At 55.9% G+C, this 22,784-nt stretch overlaps 1 protein-coding gene across 9 annotated transcripts; it reads right to left on the bottom strand.

Annotated features, from left to right (window-relative positions):
- Positions 1–670: 670 nt before the first annotated feature.
- Pcnx3 (pecanex 3) lies at positions 671–22,744 on the bottom strand. Of its 9 annotated transcripts, none has more exons than XM_076847568.2 (35): positions 21,660–22,743; positions 21,149–21,336; positions 20,879–20,978; positions 20,733–20,772; positions 20,533–20,628; positions 19,176–20,303; positions 18,580–18,751; positions 18,320–18,498; positions 17,782–17,872; positions 17,196–17,331; positions 15,648–15,808; positions 14,009–14,162; positions 13,732–13,764; positions 13,329–13,500; positions 13,127–13,237; positions 12,708–12,799; positions 12,445–12,554; positions 12,158–12,263; positions 11,959–12,051; positions 11,681–11,831; positions 10,606–10,750; positions 10,145–10,322; positions 9,060–9,168; positions 8,810–8,939; positions 8,321–8,379; positions 8,004–8,219; positions 7,043–7,296; positions 3,726–3,956; positions 3,433–3,536; positions 2,977–3,124; positions 2,647–2,877; positions 2,293–2,567; positions 1,784–1,917; positions 1,407–1,702; positions 671–1,330 (listed from the first exon to the last, which is right to left on the bottom strand). In XM_076847568.2, exons 1-35 carry the CDS (start codon positions 21,810–21,812, stop codon positions 1,136–1,138), a joined length of 6,171 nt encoding a protein of 2,056 aa, XP_076703683.2. In that variant the 5' UTR covers positions 21,813–22,743; the 3' UTR covers positions 671–1,135. The 9 variants fall into 9 exon arrangements, with proteins under 9 accessions (XP_076703683.2, XP_076703685.2, XP_076703684.2 ...); XM_076847570.2 differs by having other exon boundaries at positions 15,648–15,790; XM_076847569.2 differs by having other exon boundaries at positions 18,320–18,495.
- Between the last annotated feature and the right edge of the window lie 40 nt (positions 22,745–22,784).

The following is a 22,784-nucleotide window of genomic DNA, read 5'->3' as shown; positions in this document are numbered from 1 at the left end:
CCGTGTAGGGGGCGTGGTCAGGCGGAGGGGCGGGGCGGTTGCTTCAAGCGCGCCTGGGTCTGTCTGCGGCGGGAAGCCCAGGGGGCGGGGACTTGAGGCTGGCCACGATCAGACCCGTGCTCAACAGGAGGCCAGGCCGACCTAGACGCCACCTGCCACCCTTTATGCTGGGCCCACGTTCTGGCTGAGGAATGGGAACAAGTGTACCTGCCTTCCAGACCAACTGGAAGGGCTAGAGGCCACCTTGCGTCCAGCTCCTCTCCACCACTCAGCAGGTGCCCAGGATGCCCAGCCCCAGACTCTGGGTAAATGCTCTATACACCTGTCTCATTTATTGTAGAACACCTTACAAAGGTGTCCTCATCACCTCTTTAAGGCTTGGAGTATTTGAGGTTCAGAGAAAGGCTATGGCCAAGGTCAAGGTTGAGGAATTAGGATCCATAGGGCTGGAAATTTTTTAACATACTGGAGTGGGAAATGCAACACAACTACCTTCACATCAAGGCTTCTAAAGGGAACAGGATTGTGGGTAAAAGGACCCATCTTACCTGGTCCCCACCTTGGTCTGACCCCTATCCCCTTCATCCCTCAGCCCCCTTCCATGCACATCCACCCTTACTCAGCCCCCATCACTACCCTATACCCATTTTCAGAGAGAAGAAACTGCCAATCAAAATCAAAAATAGTGTTATTAATTCTGGTGTCTCTGAAGCACGAAAAAAAAAAATGACCAAAAAAAAAAAAAAAAAGAAGAAACAACCCTTGCCACATTTCAAGCCCCAGGTCCAGGACAAGGGGACCACCCTTGCAGGCAGTGCAGGCCCAGGGACCAAGTCAGTCCTGGCCATGGGCTCAAAGCGGGACCAGCCCATGGGTTTGGCTTTTAGGGCCTGGCTGGGAAGCTGACTGCCTCAGTTTGGGGTACCCAGGCCGTAAATTAGGAATGAGATCAGGGGTCAAGGTCAGAGGTCCAGGCCATTCAGTTCTGGTACTTTGGCTGAGGCAGCCAGAGGTCAGGGTTCAGATGTGGGAGCCAAAGCCACTCAGTTCTGTGGTCCAACAGAGAGGGCCAGAGGCAGCAGAGGAAGTCCAAGTTACTGAGTCCTATGATGGGATCCAGTGGACGCCAGGCTGCTCAGTATTGGTGCTCCAGCAATGGCTGGGCAGCCGGACTTTCGCGTTCCTCAGCAGGGACAGGCCAGTCAGCTGGGGCCTCAGTGGGTGTACCACTCTCGGGAGCACTGCTGTCCAAGCAAGAAATATCCTGTGCTGCTCTGGGGGGTGAGGCCTCAGAGCTGCCATCCGGACTGAGGCTGAGGTCTAGAGGCACCTGGGGGAGAAGAGACAGGTTGGCAGGAGAGCAGGATTGAGCCTTCTGCAACCCAACCCCCCAACAGGCCCTTTACCTGAGATTTGGGGGTGCCTCCTTTGGGGCTCCCTGAGGCTGGTTCTCCATCAGATCCTCCCAGACCCTTCCGACCCCCCAGGCTCCACTTTCCACTGGGCCCCTCAGAACCGAGACCAGGACCAAGGGGCCGCGAGGACCGGGGACCCTCAGTGGGAACAGGTGAGGCAGGGGGTGGACCAGGGAGCCGAGGGGGAGGCCACTGCAAAAGAGCAGGGGGGCGTCCATCACCAGAGCTGCTCAGGGAAGGCCGCGGCCCCCAGCCAGGGCCTGGTGGGAGGGGTTGGTCGCCACTGCCTGTAAGACACAGATAAAGGAGCAGACTTCAGCTCGGCTGCCATCCTCACCCACCAAGTCAGCCCAGCCTTGCCTGCTCACCTGCTGTATTCTCAGGCGTCGGGTGTGCCAAGGGGGGATTAGCACTGAGGGAAGTCAGGCCGCTGCCCCCACCACAGTCCGAGTCATCCACATTCCCACCGCTATTGCAGCCAGCACCACAGCCCTTATGAAGCCTGGAGGTGGAGAGATGAAAGGGTCAGGAAGGACAAGGCTGCGGCCACAGGCCTCACAAGCATAAGTCCCCACCCCCAGAACAAGTCATCCAATGTCTGGGAGTCCCAGGTCCTCACCTCTAAGGGCCTTTTGACAGAATTTTCAATTATGCTTAAAGATGAAAGGCCACTGTCAGCTCTAGGGAAAAGGGGACACCTCTGGGGATGACAGCTCACATCAGTTCTGGGAAGGGCCATTTTTTGGGGTTCAAGCCCTAGCTCCAGCAGTTCCTCACTTGAAGACCTGGGCAGGAACTGCACCTATGCTCCCTCTGAAGCCCAGCACCTCAGCCCTTTATGAGGCCTTATGGACTAGGGGTGGTGGCGAGGGCTCACCTCTCCCAGCTGTGCAGGAGCCAGCGGGTGATGGCGCCCAGGCTGATGGGGCCGCCCCACAGCGCTCGCAGCTGGGGGTGGCTGCCAGCCAGTGAGGTGGTGAGGGGTGACACATAGATGGGGTAGCCCAGTGGCTGGTCACAGGAGGAATTGATCATGTTGCGGAGTGCCTGCTTGGCGTTCTGGATGCTGCCACGCTCAGGGTTGCGGTTACGCAGGAACACCAACTCCTGCTGCTGCCCAGCCCACAGGCCACGCACGCACTCGCGATTCACCTGTAGGCAGCCACACTGAGGGTCAGGGATCTAGCTCATGGACAGGGGCCTGGGCTGAAGGCAGGTAGGCCATCCCCACCTTGATGACTCGGAAGCTGAGGTGGCGGCGGTTTAGCATGATGATCTTGTACTCATCAGACGCATCGTCCATGACATGGCGCAATGCCAGCAGGGAGGGTGTGTTGCTGAGGATGGCACTACGCCAGGCTGGGTCACCTTCATGTGAAATGACCAGCCGCTCCTCGTTGGCTGCAATGGCATCATACAAGGCCGCAGGTTCCTCATATTCATCTGGGGATGTGAAGTGGTCCTGGCAGGGGGGATGGGAGGGCAGGAGTCAGGGGCCCCTGCACTGGGTGAGCCTTCAGCCCCCACCTGCCCAAGCAGCCTAGGAACACCACTCTCCCACCTGGTGAAGCTTGAGGGCCATGCGAACCCCAGGTGCCACTACACGGTGAAGCAGGTCCATGTCGGCAAAGACCCACTCATCACGTGGGGAGGTGATGCGAAAGTCCCCCTTGAACAGAGCGTGTAGGCCATACAGGAAGGGCTCCAGGCTGGTCAGGGAGGAGGAACAGGGAGGTGAACGAGGGGTGGGAAGGAGCCAGGCATCTCAGGTTTCTGAATCATGTGAGCTGAGACCTTTCCTCACACTGAACCTCAGTTTTCGCATCTCTCCAAGGAAGCCAGTCTCTGCCCATGTCCCTCAGAGTGCTGAGGAACGGGCAAAGTGAAGAGAGAAGCTCCTGGCCCATATGAAACAAGCTACACCAACAGGAAAGACCAATTTGGTTTCCAGAGCCACTGAGCTCTGCATGCATGGGTGAGGGGAGAGTAGTAGGACCAGCGGGACACATGCACTCACCTGGCAGACATGCTGTGAGAGGCTGTCCCCAGGGCCCGGCGGCCCAGTACACACAGGCCAAAACACAGCGTGACCAGCGGCGAGTTCCAGTCCTGGTCCACGGGCTGTGGCACAAGGAGCCCCGTCCCCAGAGCCCCATTCAGATCTGGGACTGGGAACTTGAGATAGGGGCCAGGGCCCAGGCCAAGGGAGTCTCAGGGTGAGAAGAACCCAAATGGGAAGGGGAGAAGTGGAAGAGGGTTCAGGTCCCCGGAGGCCTGGTGGGGGCAGCCCCAGGGTAGTGGTGGCCCAACCTGGCCACGCCGGGAGGCGCAGTACTGGATCCACTCGAGGTGCACAGCACAGAAGGAAGGCAGCGAGAGGCCGGAAAGGCGAAGGTCATAGTCCTCATCCACACTCAGCGAAAAGGTAGGATCTGAGTCGGCATAGCCGGGGGCTCTAACGGGCCGCAAAGCAGCTGTGATGCCCTCGTGGCTCAGCCAGGCCTCCAGCTTTGGGGAGCGGCTCACATAGTAGATGATGCTCTGGGAGAGGAGGAGCAGGTGTTGGACGTGTGTGGAGGGCAGCCCACCACTGCCCTAGCACTGGGGGGGAAACATGAAAAACTTCTGCCCCAGCCTAGTTAAAGTGTTTCCTAGGATATCCACCTTCTGCAATTCAGCTCAGCTCCCCAAGGCCACAAGGGCAAGTGAGCTCCACCCCCAACCCAGGGCCATGGAGGGTCCCACCCTGCAGCAGATGCTTGTATACAGTACCTGCTCACCTTGTGCTGCAGGCCCTAGCACCTAACCCACCTAACAAATGACAGTCTTGCCCCATGTCAGCACAGCAGGGCAGGCTGAGCTGGAATTTGAAGATGCTGTGGGATCCAGATCTCAGGGCCTAGAAAGTCAGATGAGCACCCTAGATCTCAGGTCACTTTAGGCAGCCGAAGCATGACAGTCACAGGGCCTCTCCTCAGAAAAAAGGCAGAGGCACAGAACCTTGTGCCTGAAGTTGGAGGCTCCAGGACCTCTTATTTAGAAGAGCTGCTGATGTCTAAGTAGGAGTTGGGCAAAGGGAGAGGAGTTTTAGGAAGGCAGGTAGCTGGCACCACTGGGATGGAGAGGCAGTGTGAGGCTGGCAGCTGCAGCCATTGAGGTTACCGGGATTCCATGTGGCACCCTGAGACAAAGCCAATGGGGTCAGCGCTTTGTGTGGCTTAAGAGGTGGGGAAGTCTGGGCTGGAGAGGGTTATGCAGCTGGTAGCTGGCTCAAAACAGAAGGTATCCTGCGGGGCTGGGGATGTGGCTCAAGCAGTAACACACTCTCCTGGCATGCGTGGGGCACTGGGTTCGATCCTCAGCACCACATAAACATAAAATAAAGATGTTGTGTCCACTGAAAACTGAAAAATAAATATTAAAAAATTCCCTCTAAAAAAGAAAGTATTCTGGGCAGCAGAGTGTCCAGCAAGGTGGCTATAGTGGGGTATGGAGAAGTCAAGAACCTGAGTAAAATGACCAGGGTACAAGATGGAAACAGCCAAGGTCTCCAACATTCCCTGGCAGGGGAGGACACCTGAAGTTAATGGCTGTGTTGGGATGGAGGCTCTGGCATGGCTTTAGCACAGGCAGATGAGTGACAGTCTAGGGAGGGCTGGGCCGTTGCTTTACCAAGAAGGGATCAGAAAAGTAATGGCATGAGCGGGCAGAATGGCTATGGGAAAGCTTTAGGTTCCAGACTGGCCTTTCTGACCACCTAGAATGTCTCCACTCTCTGGGAACCATCACAGCCCCCAGAAAACAGTGCTGCAGGGGCAGGGGAAGGAGCTGGCCAGGCACACATTAGTGCTTGGCTAACTTGCCAGTGACATTCGTCCTGTGACAGCCTCAGAGTGATTGTCAGGGAGAAAATAAAGACCTGGGCCCGTAAGCAGCAAGAGCTCCCACCTGAGAGCAGTGCCTAAGAGTCATTAGATCCAGGTATTGTCTGGGTGCACTTCACCGCTGCAGAGGCCTTGCAGCTGTGGGCCTTCTTGCTCTCACACCACTGTCCTCAGCCCAGTCTGAGCCATCACCTCAGCTGTAATGAGGTCAATCACCCTGGCTCCTCCCCTCCCAAGAGTGGCTAAAGAATGTGGCAGGGTCTTGAACCACCTGGCTTAGAAGGGCTAACCCTGAGTACAAGGTATGGCTGCAGGCAGCCGTGGAGGCTCATGGCTTTGGCTAAGGGCTGTACCACATCTGCCACTCACTGTACTCAGTAACACCCACAGGAAGGGCAAGATGCAGAGGAACACCAAGGGATGGCCAAAGCTGTACGGAAAGGGCTGGGCCTGCCTGGCCCATCTCAAGGGCTGAACAGGACATGTCCCCAGCACTGCCTCCTATACTGGGCCCCCCATGTGCCCCGCATGGCTGCCTCCCCGCACCCCCAGCCTTCCAGACTTCACCCTATGCTCCACACATCTTTAGCAGAGCCATCCCTGTGTCCTCTGGCTCCTCTGCCCAACCTGAGGCAGCTTCCCATGGGACAATGAGCCAGGCAGGGCTCATCTCAACCTACCAGCTCAGGCCCGAGATCAGAGGGCTGCTCGTGGCTTTGAGTGGGGTCTCTGTGAGGCAGCAGGGTGACTGGGCACAGATCTCAAAATGGGACAGGAAGATGGATAGGACCTTGACCTTTGGGTGACCTGGGACTGAGACTGTCCCATTCTGGACCATGTCTTTCTTAGAAAAAGTAGGGGGAGGGACTGGGGTTGTGGCTCAGCGGTAGAGTGCTTGCCTCGTGTTCATGAGACCCTCAGCACCACATAAAAATAAATAAATAAAGGTGAAGATATTAAAAAAAGAACTCTTAAAAAAAAAAAAAGTAGGGGGAGCCTCAAACTATTCTCCAAGAGTTCAGAGGACAAAAAGACCAACGGAAATTACAGCTGCTGTAACATGTGACATGAGTAGGTTGTCTATGGGGTGCAAAAAGGACAGCTGGGAGCTACATGTGCTTACCCAAGGGGGAACCCGAGGAGGACAGGCTCCCCTGGCCCCCAGCAGGAAACATGCCAAGCCCCATGCAAAGCTCCAAGGCAAATCCTAGGAGCACATGGAGGCCTGTGTGACCACCACCCACCTCACCCCTGCAGTACACTGTTCTGATCACCATAAAGCCTCATCATGTCTGTCATCTCTGACCACAATACCATACTTCTCAAGGGGTGTACCGAGCCATGACAAGGGAGGTAACTTTCCAGGTGCACAGAACCCTGAGAAGGAGCCCTATATAATTTAACACCCACAGGTCCCACCAATCCCCACCATGCCAAACAGATCTCAAGATCCTTTGGCCTAGCTTGGAGCACCCAGGTGGAGGCACAGAGCCTACTGGCTAACCCTAGGCCTGGGTTCAATGCCCAGCTCTGTCCTTTTTTCCTAATTCTGGAGTCTCACATTGATCACTTCACCTCTGCTATCTGGTGGTGGCACTGTGGAGCATGATTAAATTGAGGCCTCTGCTTCCTTTGGATCAAACAGGCTTCTAACATTCTAGAAAACAGAACTTGGGATGCTCCTGGTCAGAGAGCATCCACCAGCAGAGACGCTGCTGCCTACCAGGCGCCTGCCGGCCGTACCTTGACATAGTAGGTGATGAGAATCTTGCGGAGGTCAAAGACCTGCAGCATGGAGGCGGCGTTGTTGTCGCTAATGCTGTAGCCCTCCAGCACGTACTTACTGGCCGTCACCTCCCAGGCCAGCCAGCGCTGCCCAAAGGCGGCATTGAAGGACAGGACCCGTGGCAAATGGCCAGGCTCACAGCAGCAGCAGCCCTCGTCCTCCTCTACACCTTCGGTGATGGCCTCCACCTCACGCTGCTGGCAGTACGTGCCTGTGGGGGAGGAGTGCCCAGTCAGGGACACTAGGACAATCCTTGCCTGCCTCCCCCAGCAAGAGGCCAATGTAGCACTCGAGGGCTGCTGCCACTCACTCTCCACCAGGCATAGTGTGTGGAAAGGTTACTGAGTGAATGGCAAGTGAGCCCCTTCTTTCTCTTAATTCCCAGCAGCCTTGGTGAGGGAGAGTGGAAGAGGCAGGGGTATGCTCCCTCATTTATAGAGGTAAAGACGGAACCTCAAAGAGGAGAAGGGACTTGCTCAAGGTCATAGTGCTCATGGGCTATACACTCTTGGGGCTTCCTGTGAAGCTGCATCTTATATGTCTTCCTGCAAGCTAGAGACAGAAAGACACTAGCCCTGCTCTCTAGGGGCTGTGCGTGGTGCCTGAATGAGGCCTAGCCTGAGACCACAGAGCAGGCCAGGTGAAGTTAGCACAAGAACCCAGAACTCTGGCCCCCAACTTTGACTGTAGCCATCTCTGGCGTCAATACAGACCCAAAGTCAAGGCACACAGAGGGCTTGGCTGGAAAACCTGTCACCTCACAGCTTAGACTGGGAAACCTTGACCCAGGGAGTAAGAGCTCCTTGCCTGAGGTCACCCAAGCCAAACGGGACATGAATGAAGTCCCTGCACACAGTGCACTGCTCAGGACCCAAGCATGCCTGCACCCCCGTTCCCAGGCTCAGCCCTGAGGCTCACCCCGGAACTCAAGGCCACGCAGCTGGAAGGTGACAAGGCCATTGCCAACCTCGATGAGGTGCACTAGTGCATTGAGGTAGTCGGAAGCCAGGACGAAGCAGTCACCAGGGCCATAGTTGCCCCAGCGGCCCAGCACCAGGTCCCCACACAGCGTGTGCTGGAGTGAGCGCGTCAAGTGCTCATAGAAGATGGAGTTGAGGTTGTTGTCATCAGCGCCTGGGACCAGGACAGATAGACAAATGACCAAAGTGACACGTGAGAATGGCTCCCCTTTAGGGGAAGCCCTGCCCGGAGCCTCTGGACAGCTGGATACACACCAGGGTTCCGGTCCAGCTGCGTCACCAGGCGGGTGTTGGAATGATCCACACGCTTAGTGCTGTTCAGAGAGAGTGACGGCATCAGAAAAGGCGCAGCCACCGACAATGGTGACAATTTCCACCTGTCGAGACCTCCTACCCAGATTCCACCCAAGTCCTCTCCAAGTCCACACCCCTGTGCTATGAACAGAAACTACCTATGATAGCACTAGTAACACTGTCACAGATAAGGAGGACAGGCTCAGGGACATGAAGGGACTCACCTAGACCACACAGCCAGGACTTGGGGAAACTGGCATCTCATCCAGGCCCACCTATCTCCCTGAGGCTTTGTCTAGGTGCAGGGTTTGCTCTCATGGGATCTGCTTCCTCAAGTGTCCCCACTATGCCCAAGCATTCACACACTTGCTGCTGGGCACTGTCCAGTCTGGGCTTCAAACCCCCTCCCACTCCCCGGCTAGGCACTTGCTCCTTTTCCATAATACTCACTTGTAGTCACGCTCCCAAAACTTGAGAGGCCTTGCATAAGACATGATGAACACTGCACTGCCCAGCAGAGGATTGAGGGGTGTGGAGAAGAGCCCTGAGAGCAGGGCCTGGACAAACAGCATGGCCGAGTCTGGGCGTAAGTCAAGGAGACAGCAGACACACAGGATCTCCCAGATTCCCTCCCCATTCCCTGCAGCCCCAGGCCACAGCCCTCCCTGCCCACCCCACCCAGAGAGCAGGTAGCAGATACGTGGCACAGCGAAGGGCTGGGCAAAGGCATGGAAGGCCGAACCCCAGGTGATTTGCCAGGGAGCGATGTAGGTCAGCACAAAACGCAGCTTGTACAGCAGGTCCCACAGCTGCAGGGTGGGCAAGAGACACAAAAGACGTGCAGTATCACTCATGAAGATTTGGTCTGCCAAGCCTCCAGACACAAGGCCTCATTCAGAACCCTGGGGTCCCACGGGGTGCCTATGTGGGGTCCAGCTCAGTATCACTCCCAGCACTTTCTCTATGGTTCTGGCTTGAGGCACTTGATATCATGACCAACTCCTGACTGTGCTCTAAGGGCACATTAACCATTTAATTCACGTGATGACCCTGGAAGCTGTTTCCATTTTATAGATGGCTTAAGGTGAGGTTCAGAGAAGGAAGAGAAAATAAATGACTTGCTCAGGCCAAGCAAATTGGTCAGTAGTAATGCTGTGGACAGTGGGACCGAATATTAATAGTCCCAGGTCATGGCCTCAGAGGAGTCAAGTTGGGAGGCCCACCACCCTGGGCCTGGCCAGAAAACAAAAAGTGAGCACCCCTGTAAGTGAGAAAGGCTCAGGCCTGTAGGAATCCCAGCCACCACAACGGGCATCATGCACACAGTAGGGAATGGTCCTTTGTTCAAAGTGAGCCGTCTCAAACCCTGAGTGCGAAATCCAATGGTCTAGCAAAATATCTACATGCACAGGCCCCAGGGCTTCTGAAACAATTCTGAACTGTTCTCTAGGGCCAAGGCTGGCAGAGAGGAAGAGCTCAGAGTCTGGCTCTTGTCCAGAGGTCAAGGTCGGGTCCTAACTATGGTGTTTCTGAGAAAGGTGGTTATAGGGTTGGACAGACATGGGGTCAAATCCTGGTTGACTGTCAATTCCTGGAGGGCCTAAGGCAAGTCATTCCACCTCTTTAAGCCTCAGCTTCCTCTCTACAAGGAGAGACAGAGATAACCTCTTCCCTGAACAGCCAACAGCAGGATTGTCGAGAGGCAGGTGACAGGCCCCAGGGACATTCTTCCCCCCACCCCCCAGGCTGAAGAATTCTAAGCCACAGCCCCCACTCCCCTCTCACTTTGCTGCAGAGCAGGGACATGAGGAAGTAGTCCAGCAGAAAGCCCTGGGAGAGGCGTGGGTAGTCAAAGTGGAAGAGCAGGACTGTGAAGGCCAAGGTCAGGTACTGCTGGGGTGGGCAGCAAAAGGCCGAGCGCAACAACTTCAGACCAGCCACAGTCATCAGCAGTGCCCGGCAGCTGTGGGTGAGTTCAGCAGGGCTTAGGAGGCAGTGGGTGCACATGCCCCATCTCTCACCTACCCTGGCCCGAGTGCAACCTATTCCCAGCTCTCTCTATTCAGGTAGCCTCTGTTCTCTTGAACCAGTGACTCTCAGGCTCATCCCTCCCATGCAGGTAAAGTGCATCAGGAATTGGGGCCCCACTTTGGCTTTCTGGGCAATCTTGGTCACCACCCATTACCCATTCCCTCTCTGGGCCTTAGTTTTATGGGAAGATAGGTAGTAGGCACAGTAGTCCTCACTAGAGGCAGAATTTGTCCGGGTGGCTGACAACAGTGTGGGCATCCACTGTGAGAGCATTGAGCACCACGGCAGGGTAGATGAGGTACTTCTCGACACACTGCAGGCCAGCATACAGTTTCTCAAACCACATCACTTGGGCAGCGCCTGCAACATGGAGGTAGAACTGTTGCCCAGCACCTGGTCCCCCACATATGCCCCTCTTCCCTGGGATCCAGAAGACTAACCACAGCAGGACCAGAGAAAACCAAGGAGGGTGGACAAACCAGGAGCTGTGTGTCCTGGGTCCCCAGAAATTTCAGCAGGGTGAGGAGGAACTGATCTTTGGCAGTTGAAATAAAGTAACAGGCCCCAGCAGAGCCAGAGCTCTGCATACCACTGGGCTCACCACAGGCTTAGGGCTGGTGATTTGTCCTGTTTACTATCTATGGAAACAAGGCTGATGAAGGCTACTCACTGGGGATGGCAAAGGTGATGTACAGCAGGCTGGGAGGACAAGCACATGGTGACCCCAAGCCATAGACCCTTCTGAGGGGCAAGGCTCCCTGACTCAAGCTGGTAAAAACTACAGAGGGATATTGGCCCAGTGGCCCAAAACCTCCCATTGTTTAGAAAAACAAGAAATGTGACCTTCCTTATCATAATTCAAGATGATTAAACACAGGTTGGAGAATATTTTAAGTTGTTGCACAGCCCAGCAACAATGCACACCGGATGGCCCTAGTCCAGCAGAGACCAGTTTGCAATTCTGGACAAGAGATCCCTTCAGGGCCCTGGAATTCTACTTTTTCCATCTCCTCAGAGACAAGGAAGGCAGAAAAGGGGAGGCACACGTGGGCTGAGAGCATAACAGGGCCACGCCAGGTCATGGTGAGAAGAGTGGGCACAAGAGAGCAGGGATGGGTGACAGGGTCAGGGTGGAAAGGGCAGCGTAGGCAAAGACTGCCCTCTACTGTCACCCTGAGCCAATTAGACCAAGACTCCCACCAGGCCACTCAGTGCTTGGGCCTGAAGGGTGGTGCACCAGGCATGGGAGGGGAGGTAAGGAGGGGAGGTAGGGTAGGAGGGTGGACTCACCGCGCACTTCGTACTGGCTGTACTCCAGTGGCTTCAGCACGGGCTGTGAGAGGCAGAACCAGGGCAGCTGCTTGCGCAGCTGTGGCAGCAGGTAGTGTGTGAAGAAGCCCACTGCCCCGGCCAGCGCATACAATACGAAACCCAACACCGACTGCAGAGAGAGAGATCAGATGCTTACTCAGGGGCTCAGCCCACCAGACCAGGCAGGGGCCTCTCAGGGCCTCAGGTCCAACACTCTCCTGCCAAGACCCAAGAAGGGCTAACTGCACCACACGAACCTTTAGGGCAATGAAGACGGTGCTGGCGCTGATGGCGAAGGTGAGCACAGCAATCACCACACACATCACCAGGTCGGAGTGCAGGACCTCACGCTGAGAGGTGGAAAACACAGCTCACTGCCCAATGCCAGGACCTGCGCACCCAGCCCTGGCCCTGCCACCATCTCCCTACCAGAGACGCACACTCCCGCCCCCTCACCACGGACTGGCGCATTTTTTCTGGTAGTGGGTCTGGGGGCTCAGCTCGGGCCGTCTCCAGGCTCCGCTCCTCTAGCTCAGGGAAGAGCTTGCTCCGTACTAGGGACCTGGGGGGAAAAACAGTCAGGGGGTGGGGCTGCTGCTCTTCCTAGCACAGGCCTCCAGGGCCACAGGAGACCAGGATCCATGTGGGTTACAGGCACATGCACAATGCCCAGGCCCACAGACACAAACGCACACCCATGGAGCACGCACACGTGTGCATGGACAGGCACATGCAGCACCCACCAGAGCACAGTGGGGTCGCTGCTCTGCCGGCTCAGATGGTAGGACAGCGCCACCAGGAGGCCACAGAAGACTGAGAAGAGGACAGGGACGTGCTGCTCTGGCCAAGGAGTCTGGGGAGAGAAGCATGCTGGTCAGGAGAGGTGAAGGTAAGCATGGGGGTGGGGGTATCCCCACATGAGAAGCCACTGCTGAGCCCAATTCATGGCCCTGTCCCAACAATCCCACAGACTTCAGCATGCCCCCCATCCTGCAGGCTACCTTACCTTGATGGCCCCGAGGCAGAAGCCGTAGAGAAGGGCAGCAGCCAGAAGGCTGCGAGCAAGACTGAAGACTGCAGTGAGCGGGCTGGTGGCAGCTGCATGACACGGAGGAGTAGGCAAGACCCAGCTCTTACATGTGGGCATGCCCACCTCACCTCTGCCCACCATCCAACTTCCAGAAGCCCAACTCCCAGGACATCACCCCTAGCCAACTGCTCTCTGCTTGCCCAGCCCTGGGGGGCTTCGGAACTTTTAGCACTCTCAGGTTGATACCACGTGCTAGAGGAAGGCAGGGGCCTGTATCTTGTCGGGGGGTCTAGATGAAGAAGGTGGATCAGCAAGGGCTGGAGCCACAGACCCAATTCATAGATCCTCTAGGGCCTGATACTACCCCACCCCCAAGCCACCTGTGGACATCATACCTGTGCCCCCAAAGCCATGCATATCTATCTGCTCCAGCAGGTACATGAGGCAGGTATTGACCTGGGGCAGGAGGCCCAGGAGGAAGACGAAAGGGAAGCATAAGGTGAACACTGGTGGGGAGAGAAAATGAGGGCTGGTCAGTCTGTTGCCTACCCTCCTGGACTTACTCTCCCAGACCACCTCTACCCTGCCAGGCCTCACCGGTGGCCACATCTCGGGCACAGAAGAAGAAAGAGGCAGAGAAGAGTGTGAGGCCATAGAGGGAGACGGGTGGGAAGGGCTGTGCTGAGCCCAAGGCATCCAGCAGCCAGATGAGCAGGCAGCAGATGCAGAAGTAGACGGGCCGGCTGTATGCGATCACCCAGTTGTGTCCCTGAGGAGTCAGCCTATGAGGAGCTGGCCTTCCTTGCTGATGACCCCAGAGGCATGTGGACACGCCCACATGCTCCTGGGCTGGCCCTGGGTCCAAGCTAGAGAGCCAGGCAGGGTGGAGGCAATGGGGCTGGTGAGGGAGCCCTGCCTCTTTCCTGCTGTAACCTCCTCCCACCTGGCTTCAGCCCCTCCCAGGGCCTCCTGGTGAGAGGTACTGCTCAAGGGTACTCACGTGCATGGGAGATGCCGCATCAGGCTGCACGCTCTGAAAGAGATAGGGCTATGTTGACAACAAGAGCCAGTGCCCACAGGAGCATGAAACACTGGAATCAGAGCAGGACCCTCAAGTGCCTTGAACTTAGTATTCTCAACTATCAGATGGGTGGCTGCCTACAAAGGACCTTAAGCATCTTGTCTGTTTCCTAGCTCAGAGCCCTCAGACCTAGAGTAGGGGGAAGGGGAAGGTCTGAGGAAAATTGGGGTAAGAGACACATGAAGCCAGGCCTGACCTTGAGCAAGGAGTACTGACAGGAGGCGATGACCAGGCAGAACTGGAAGACCCAGATGTCAGTGAAGAAGCCCTTGAGCAGCAACAGGTAGCCCAGGAAAGCAACCAGGCTGCTCAGCCCAATGCCGAAGATGTTCTCGACTACCCCCCGCGTCCTGCAGAAACAGGTGAGTCAAGGCATAGCCCTTCTGCCTCAGCACAGGGGTTCAGTCCTAAAGGACCATCTCCAGGTCTCTGGCTGTGCCAGCTTCTTAACCTCTGAAGATTCAAATCTACTATCTCACAGGGGGAGCCCAGGATGCATCTACTCTAGGAAGCCATCCTGTTGCTGCCCTCCATCCCAGTCTTTGACCTTCTATATGCTAAAGGCTTGAGGTGCCAACACTCTTAAGACTTCCCTATAACTAGCTCATGGTAGGCAAGGCACACCACGTCAGGCACCCCATTATAAACACAAGCAGTACCCCACAAGCACTCAGTCATGGTGCCAGGTCAAAGCCCAATGGACAGGAAACCAGGAAGTGGGTTCCAGGCCCAAGTCCTCTATAGCAGGCAATAAAGATCACCTGACTGCTCTATCTGATTTTTCTGGGCCTGTTTCCCCTCTGAAAATTGGGAAAGGTGAGACAAATGATTGTGAACTTTTTAGTTACGGTATTCCATTTTCATATCAAATCAAAAACAGAGGCAAAAGAAAACAACAGACTTCCAGGCATGGTGGCACATGCCTATAATCACAGGTACTCAGGAGGCTAAGGCAGGAGGATCACAAGTTCAAGGCCAGCCTCAGAAACTTGGCAAGACCCTGTCTCAAAATGAAAAATAAAAAGGGATGTAGTTCAGTGGTAGAGTGCCCCTGGTACTGTAAAAACAACAGAATCAGGGCTGGGATTGTGGCTCAGTGGTAGAGTGCTTGCCTAGCATGTGTGAGGCACTGGGTTCGATCCCTGGCACCACATAAAAATAAATAAAACACAAGGTATTGTGTCCAACTACAACTAAAAAAAAATTTAAAAAAACAAAAACCAGAATCAGACCAATCAGATATGGTGGCATGTACCTATAATCCCAGTGACTTGGGAGGCTGAGGCAGGAGGATACCAAGTTCAAGGGTGGCCTCAGCAATTTAGCAAGGTCCTAAGCAACTTAGGGAGACCCTATCTCAAAATAAAAAATAAAAACAGCTAGGGATGTGGTTCAATGGTAGAGTACCCCTGGGTTAAACATCCAGTGCCAAAATATAAAATAAATCAGACTGAATTGTTTGTCTTAAGCAGGACTTTAAGAAAGATGGGTTAGGCTAGGGTTGTGGCTCAGTGGTAGGTGCTTGCCTAGCACATGTGAAACACTGGGTTGGATCCTCAGCACCACATAAAGTAAATAAGTAAATAAAGGTGGATATCATCTACAACCAAAAAAAAAAAAAGATGGGACTACTACAATGGCTGCTTCACCCCGACTCCCTACCACTTGACCATCCCTCTGTACCCAAGGACCCTAAAGAAATGCCACTGCCATCAAAGGCACATTATGTTCTCTGAAGCCATGACTGTCCCCACTGGTTCACAGTCTCAAAGTCCAGGGTCCTAGGACCCCTAGGACTTTCTGGGGACTACTGGCCAAAGCAGATAGGCACTCACCGGTCCAGGAGAGCCAGCAGGGCAAGCCGCTCATAGCGCACAGAGGTCCAGCGACCAGGAAAGAGCCAGTACTTGTAGCTATGCTGGGCACGGGGTGGCGCCTCCTCCATCAGTGTCTGCTCCTGGGATTCGTGCAGGGAGTCCTGGTCCAGCAGGTCAAACTGCAGTCCCCACAGCCGCGGCCATCAGCCCCGCCACCCCTGCCATGGTCTGTAGCACCACTCCCACCCTAGCACACTAGCTTGGTTGACCACTTCCATCAGCACAGTATGACCCCACCATCTAGCGGCCCCATGTTCTGCCTGGATCCTCCATTACAAGGGCCTATTCCTTGCTCCAAGTTCCTAGGACAACGGCTGCTAGGAGCTCAATAGCTATAGGGAGCTACCAGGCACCAGAGTTACAGAATCCCACGTCTATCTTCCCCACTCAGGCAGAATCTCCTGTTTCATCCAGTCCCAATGTAATCTGCCTTGTCCTTCAGGACCTTGTACAAATATCATGTCTTCCCAGATGGAGCCATCACTGTTCCTGGGACATCCCACCCACGCAAGTACCCAGTCCTGAGTATGGACTGGATGCCATGTAGCTGCTGTGAGGCCCTGGGTGAGTTACTTCACCTCTTTGGGCTTGTTGTGCCCTTCACTGAAGCACTCAGGGGACACAGCTAAAGGCCTGGCCCTGTGCTGGCCTCTGAGGATACCATGGAGAGAGGCAGAGATACACAACCACTGTGGAGGCAGCCATCAGCTAGACAGCAAGGACAATGCTTCCAATTCTACACAATAGTTAAAAATAATAAATGATTCAGGAAAACAGTGCTTGGTGGCTCCTACCACTGCTTGGGATCTATTTGTGGCTCTGGCTGTAAAATGTGTACATACGCATTTTTAGGATTATTTTCTCAACTCTGAGGTTGTGCTTTTTTGTTTTTCTCACAGACAGGGTCTCACTACGTTGCCTGGGTTGGCCTCAAACTCCTGGGCTCAAATGATCCTCCTGCCTCAGCCTCCCAAGTAGCTGGGAGTACAGGTGAAAAAATTATGGTTCGTGCATTCTTAATGTTTCTCATATCACTGCACTGACTGCATTAATTATTGCCCAAATTGGAATAATTTTACAAGTAAAAAAGCATGCTATCAACAAATATACTAAAAAGAGAATCATTAGAAGAGAATATTCCGGACAATCACACAGAGTCAGGCACAAGGAAGAGTATGGTCACTATTCGGCAAATTTGAGCTGTCACTTTTGCAAGTATGGCTATGAACACCCATTGTACCTGTTAATCATGGACCCTTCGGCATTAGGAAGGTACTCCAGACATGGTCACAGAATAAGCAAATGAACAACTTCCTGAGCCAATCAGCTTCAGTCCTGTACATCCTCAGCTAACCATCCAAGATCAGGACAGACATAGTGGAGTTTCTGAACTCTTCCTCTGGTAGCCTGTCCCTCCTGGCACCTGGGCAAGCTCTCAACTAAGGCCAGCCTCAGTGATCTGCTCACCCCTACAGACTCCTTCACAGCCCTTCCCTAGATGCTCACCTCTGGGATCTCCAGCGGCACCCGGCGCACCTGCATACCCTGAAGAACCACAGGCCTCGGCTGCAGCAGGTTCAAGCCTCCTGTTGCCTCAGGAACATCAGCTGAGTGGAAGCTGGAGGAATGTGAGTGGCGGTCCCTGTGGATACAGCAGCCATGAGAATCCTAGCCATAAGCAAGCCCTAGGATGGCATGGAATTGAGGCCAAGGCCAGGTAGGTGGGGCTGCCTATTCCATGACTGGAAACCCAAGGGACAGAGGAGTACCAGGCTCAGGATGAGGCAGGTGACATAAGTGCCCCCGTCCTAGATCCTAGCTAACACACATTGTCAAAATTGCACTCTCTTCCCCTCCTCCCTGGGCCCTGAGTGTCCTGGAAACTTCCTGTTTGGAGTGCCCAGGGGCCAAGGCTCCCAGGGATCCCCACAAATCTGTCCTTCACTGTTCCCCATACTTCTCTCTTCCTAGGGAGCTGCCATGGCTCCTACCCCACCCCTGCAAAGAAAGAAAAAACTCCAGGTTTAGAGTGCTTCTCTGAAACATAGTGTACCACATCACTGGCCTTAGGAGGCCCAGCCTGGAGACTCACCATGCTCCATTGGCTGCCTGCTCCCCCTGCTGCCCCACTGGATTCTCATAGCCACCTCCAGCCAGGCCGAAGGTATAGGAACGTCGCACACCTGAGACAGGAGAGTGGGAGATGAGGCAGCAAGGCAGGAACAGGAGTGCCAAGTCCTAACACACAAGGGCACCAAGGCCATCAAATCAGAAAGAACACCATGACGTGCTCCTTGGCATGGCAGCCCAGTCCCCAGGGATAAAAACCTATATGAGAAAGGGGCTGCAAGTCAAAAGCCCGGGTCGGTGGTCAGCCCAGCCTGGGTTTAGATCTCTTTTCTACCATTTGCTCAGCTGTAGCCTCTGATGGGTCTTGGTTTCCCATCAGCAAAGCAAGGAAGACAAGGGCACTCATACCCCAGAGCGGCTGTAAGTTTGGTAGAGGGAACACAGGCAAAGCACCTGCCATGGGGCTGAACACAGACTTAAGTGACAGCACTGTTGCCAACAGAATGAAGACTGCCCCAGGAGAGCAAAACAGGTGCCGGGCAGGCTGAGGAGGGGCTCACCACTCTCGTCGTAGAAATAGTGCACGGCACCCTCAGAGGTGTCGTCAAAAGTACAGGCCTCGTGCACGTTGGTGCCGGCCCGGGTCAGCAGTAGTGAAGAGGCGAAGTGCAGGGCGGAGGGCAGCGTCAGCGCCCGGGAGTGGGAGGCAGCCCGGCCCCGCTGAGCCTCCTGCAGGCTGCTGTGGAAAAGGCAGCCCTGGGTCAGCACCACAGAGCCAGCTGGGCCCCTGTGCCCCGCAAGCCAGGTGGCAGATGCTAACCTGGGTGGCGAGCCCATGACAGAGGCCGGTGGGGTGGGGTTGCTGCCTGCATTGTGGCGCCTCCGGATTGCTTGGGTCCGCCTCACACTGCTTGAGCGGTCCCGCTTGCCTGTCTCCTCAGTCGCTGTCCAGAGAGAGGCCCCGAGCATAAGTGACAGAGGCTTGAACAGAGCTGGGGGAGTGACGTGGGGGCAGATGCTCTAGTATGGTGCTAAAGATCAGACCTAGTCCAACAACGCACTGGCTCTGGAGCCCAGCCAGGTCACCTAGCCATTCATGCCTCGGTTTCCTCATTTAGAAATAGGGACGACACTGATCTGCCCTGCCCCACTGGTGGCCAGGATGATGAGCGTGGATGATGAGTCTCCTCCGGAAGCAGAGGCTCGGGTGCTAACCACAGGACTTGGAGCAGGTGGCTGGACCCTGCTGACCCAAGAGGTTTGGCACATAACACCATTCAATCACTGGTCCACATCCATCTGCTGCCTGAGAGGGAGGCAGAGCTGACGCTGACCAGGTCCACTCCAGCTCACCCCTTGCCCAAACCAATCCCCCTAGCTCCCCTCCTGCCCGCTGCACCCACAGCCTACACTCACCTCCACCAACAGCACCTTCCTCAGGCAGCTCCCCCCGCCAGCCTGGCTGGTTGGCAGCAGGTCCACTGCGGGCCTCAGCAGTCAGCACAGCAGGATCCCCAGCAGCGAGCTCCACTCCCACCTGGGCCTCCAGCTCAGCCTTGCAGCCGGCCAGGGGAGCCCTTAGGACATCACCCCCTGCCCCATCCATGCTTAGCACACGAGCATGTGTTTTAGCACTGGCAGTACTGGGCGTCCGCTGGGTCCCATAGGGCCTCTTGGGGGGCACAGCAGTCCCCTCCTCAGCTCCATGAGGGGCCCGCCGCTTCCGAGGCCCCCCTGCTGCACCCTGGGAGCTCTCAGGGGAGTAGCAAGAAGTAGATGAGGAACTATCAGTACTGTAGCGCCGCTGTGATCGGAGACTGGAGGCCGGGCTCAGTTCGCTGCCCTCACTGGTGTCTTCATCCTCAAAGAAGCCCCCGCCCTCAAGAAGGGACCGTCGAGGAGCACGGCCAGGTGGAGAGTGTCTTCGCATGGGTGGCCGCCGTTTGCTAGGCCGTAGTAGGGCCAAGTCCTTAGGCCGTACAACCAGGAGTGGCTCGACTGGGCCTGGTGGTGTCCCTGCTCCAATGACTGTGTCAAAGGAACGCAGTGTATCATCTGAGGGGACGCCAGCATCAGGTGAGGCAGGCAGCTCAGCCTCAGAGGGAGGATCTGTGTCACTGCCCTCAGGGGCTTGTCCACCAGGGGGGCTGTCCAGGTGCGTTGAGTTGGTCTTCTCGCTCTTGAAGCTGCTCAATGTTTCCCTGTCAGTGCCACTGAAGCAGGAATCTGATGAGCCAGCTTTCTGGGGTGTGGGCTCACCTGAGCCCCGTCGATCCAGGGGCTGGTAGCCACTGGCTCCTCGGTGTTGTTCCCTTCGACTGCTGGTCCTCACCAGAGCCCGGTCAGGCCGGGTCAGGGTCAGAAAGCTCTTGCTCAGCTCCTGGCTAAGGCTCCCCTTCAGTAAGGGGCTCATGGGAGTGTCAACCATGCTGCTCCCACCCCAAGGAGCTCCATCTCCAGCCAGGGGAGAACGTTCTGAAGAGTCTGTGCTGGGGAGAGAGGGGTCTGGGACAGCTCCCGGGGGTGTCTGGGGAAGGTCTCCAACTGTCAGAAAGAAAAAATTTAAAAAAAAAACAAGAGCAGGATATACTGTATAATAGAAGAAAAAATGATGGCCAAGGGGGCTTAATGAACTCTGCTTTCCCTGAGGGCCAAACTAGGAAGGAATGCTGAGGAGGTCCCATATGAGAGTACAAAGAAAATTCTACATTGGAGCAAAAGTTAGCTAACAACTGTCTTTCCCTGCAAGTAATGCCTTATAGTGCCCACTCACTTAATTTTTCCTGTGAACTGAGCTTCAGCATCTCTCGATCGGCAGAGGTCACTATCACATTGTTGCTGCCCTGCTCCCGCACCAGCTCCTTGATATCTGAAACCCATGGCACCAGAGGCATCAGCAGGATCCTGGAGCAGCCACAAGAGACCGTCCCATTCCATGCTACCATGTCCCAACCCTGTGGAATAGTCACTTACCCCTGAGAGGTCCAGAATCCTCCATCCGGGGCAATAATTCCTGAGCAGAGAAAGAGGCACAAAGGAACCAACAACTCAGGACCTGCCCACAAGAGGACCTGGCTCCCAAGAGAGCAGTGGAAAAGCCAAGGTCTGGGGCCACTCACCGAGACCTGGTTGAAGCCAAACACGGAATGCTGAGAACTGCAGCGCACTGGGGGTGTGGAACTCACTTTCCGAAACACAGTCATCTCCACGCCAGGGTCCCTGCAGACAGAAAGAGAAACAGGCTGGAGCTAAACTCCAGAATGACTTCAGGACAAGTGCTAGGTAGCATTCACTCAGGGAGCCAATGTTCAGCCCCTCCTCCACCCCCAGAGGTTCTGGCCTAGGCAGCAAGAACCCTTAATCCCCATCACAATCCCTGTCCCACCCACCTGGGCAGACTGCTGTCCCCCTGGGCAGGCTCTTCTTCCTGCTCCCCCATGGTCGAGTTGCGCTTCTCCACAATCTCTCCCTGGTCGAACATGGCATGCAGTCGATAGTTCACAGTCTTGATAGTAGTGAAGATGACAGCAACCACGAGGCAGTACACGCCAGCTACCATCAAGCTGGGGGGCAGGACCTGGAGGTGGCAGCAAGTCAGGTCTCTTCTCACATAGCCCTGCCCCTTTGGGATGTACCTACCATCACTACCATGGTTAGGATTCATAAATTCAGGAGAAGCCTCATCACCCCTCCATGCAGGCAGTACTAAAAACTAGAGAGATCAAATGAGAGGCTCAAGGTCACCCGACCCAGGAAAAGAAGGACTTGGCCTCTCCTCGAAGACACCCAAACTGCAGGGCCCAACATCCTAAGTACGTCCAGAGTCCCTGCCAGGCTGCTTCCATGACATCCTGCCCTCCCTGTCCTGGCAGGAGTTAACAGGTGGCAGGAACATCTCACCATGTACAGCAAGAAGGGAAAGGTGAGCAGGAAGATCCAGACATAGAGGTGAAAGCAGTTGGAGAAGGTGCTCTGATGTGGGTCGAAGAACCAACCGCCGGTGAGCGAGGCCCACACCCCCTGGCGCAGGATCTGCAACACCTGAGACCCCATGGCCTTGCCGCTGCTGCGCGCGCCCCCCTGCCGGGACCCTCATGGGGGCGGCCCCCGGTCCATGCCCCGCCTGGCGCCCGAAGGCCCCGGGGCTCGGCCTCGCCCTCACGCCATGGCCTCCCCCAGAGGGGGAGGGGATCGGCGAGGCGAGGGTGCGGGCAGGGGGCGGGGCCGGCCGGAGCAGTCAGCGGTGTGCGGCCCGGGCACGGGGGTGGGGCTGCATCAGGGGCGGGGTCTGGGCCCCCACCCCTGGCCCAGAACTGCTCCGGGGTGCCGAACCAGCAGGCAGGCGCGGGACACAGATCGAGCACCCGTCGGCGGCATCCAGAGGTGGGCGTGGGGTGGGTGCTCCCGGAGTGCAGGCGACGACTCCCTTGGCTCCCGACCCGGGAAAGCCCCGGGACCCTGAAGTCCACTTCCGGGGTCGTAGGTCACTCGCTTGGGGACCTGCGTTCGCCCCGCTTCTGCCGGTGCCGGCCCAACGGGAAGGCCGGAAGAAGAAGCCGCGAGTCGCCAGCCTGCAGTGGCGCATGCGCCCGGTAGACCCAGTTAGGACCCGGAAAAGGAAAATCTGGAGGCATGAGAGCGCAAGCGCAGAGAGCTGGTGAAGCTGACAGGACGCGGAGGTGCCCTTTGGGCGTGCGCAGAGTCCAGAAGTAAAGAGGTTTTTTTAAAAAAAAAAAAGTGGTTGAGCGCATGCGCGCGCCCTGACGGGGCCAACCTGGAGGGGACCGCTAGGCGGAATCGAAAGGGTAGTTGAGTAGCCAATAGGTGAAAGTGAAGTAATTGGCGCAAAGCTCTTCCAGTGAATTACAGGAGGCGGGGAAAAGGTGGAGGCGTGGTCTCCTCAGGGCTACTGCCCAGAGTTAGGCGCTACGGGACACGCCCCTCTAGCGCCGGCCTCTTTTACTGCAAGACCTTCAACGTCATGAGCGTCTCTCGCTCTGAGCGGCCTCTACTTCCGGGTCAGAG

This window comes from Callospermophilus lateralis, chromosome 2 (assembly GCF_048772815.1).
Source record: "Callospermophilus lateralis isolate mCalLat2 chromosome 2, mCalLat2.hap1, whole genome shotgun sequence".
In the NCBI taxonomy this organism is placed as follows: domain Eukaryota; kingdom Metazoa; phylum Chordata; class Mammalia; order Rodentia; family Sciuridae; genus Callospermophilus; species Callospermophilus lateralis.
The sequence above is the reverse complement of the archived record's forward strand: the minus strand, read 5'-3'. Positions and strand labels throughout refer to the sequence as shown.

Excerpts from the sequence above, each read along its gene's own strand:
- Pcnx3 (XM_076847568.2), bottom strand. The coding sequence starts at position 21,812 with ATGGGGTCTCAGGTGTTGCAGATCCTGCGCCAGGGGGTGTGGGCCTCG. Across the intron at positions 20,304-20,532 it reads CAGTTCACAGGAAAAATTAA|TTGGAGACCTTCCCCAGACA; the intron begins GTGAGTGGGCAC and ends TCTTTCTGACAG. Across the intron at positions 8,220-8,320 it reads GCAGCTGGACCGGAACCCTG|GCGCTGATGACAACAACCTC; the intron begins GTGTGTATCCAG and ends TCCTGGTCCCAG.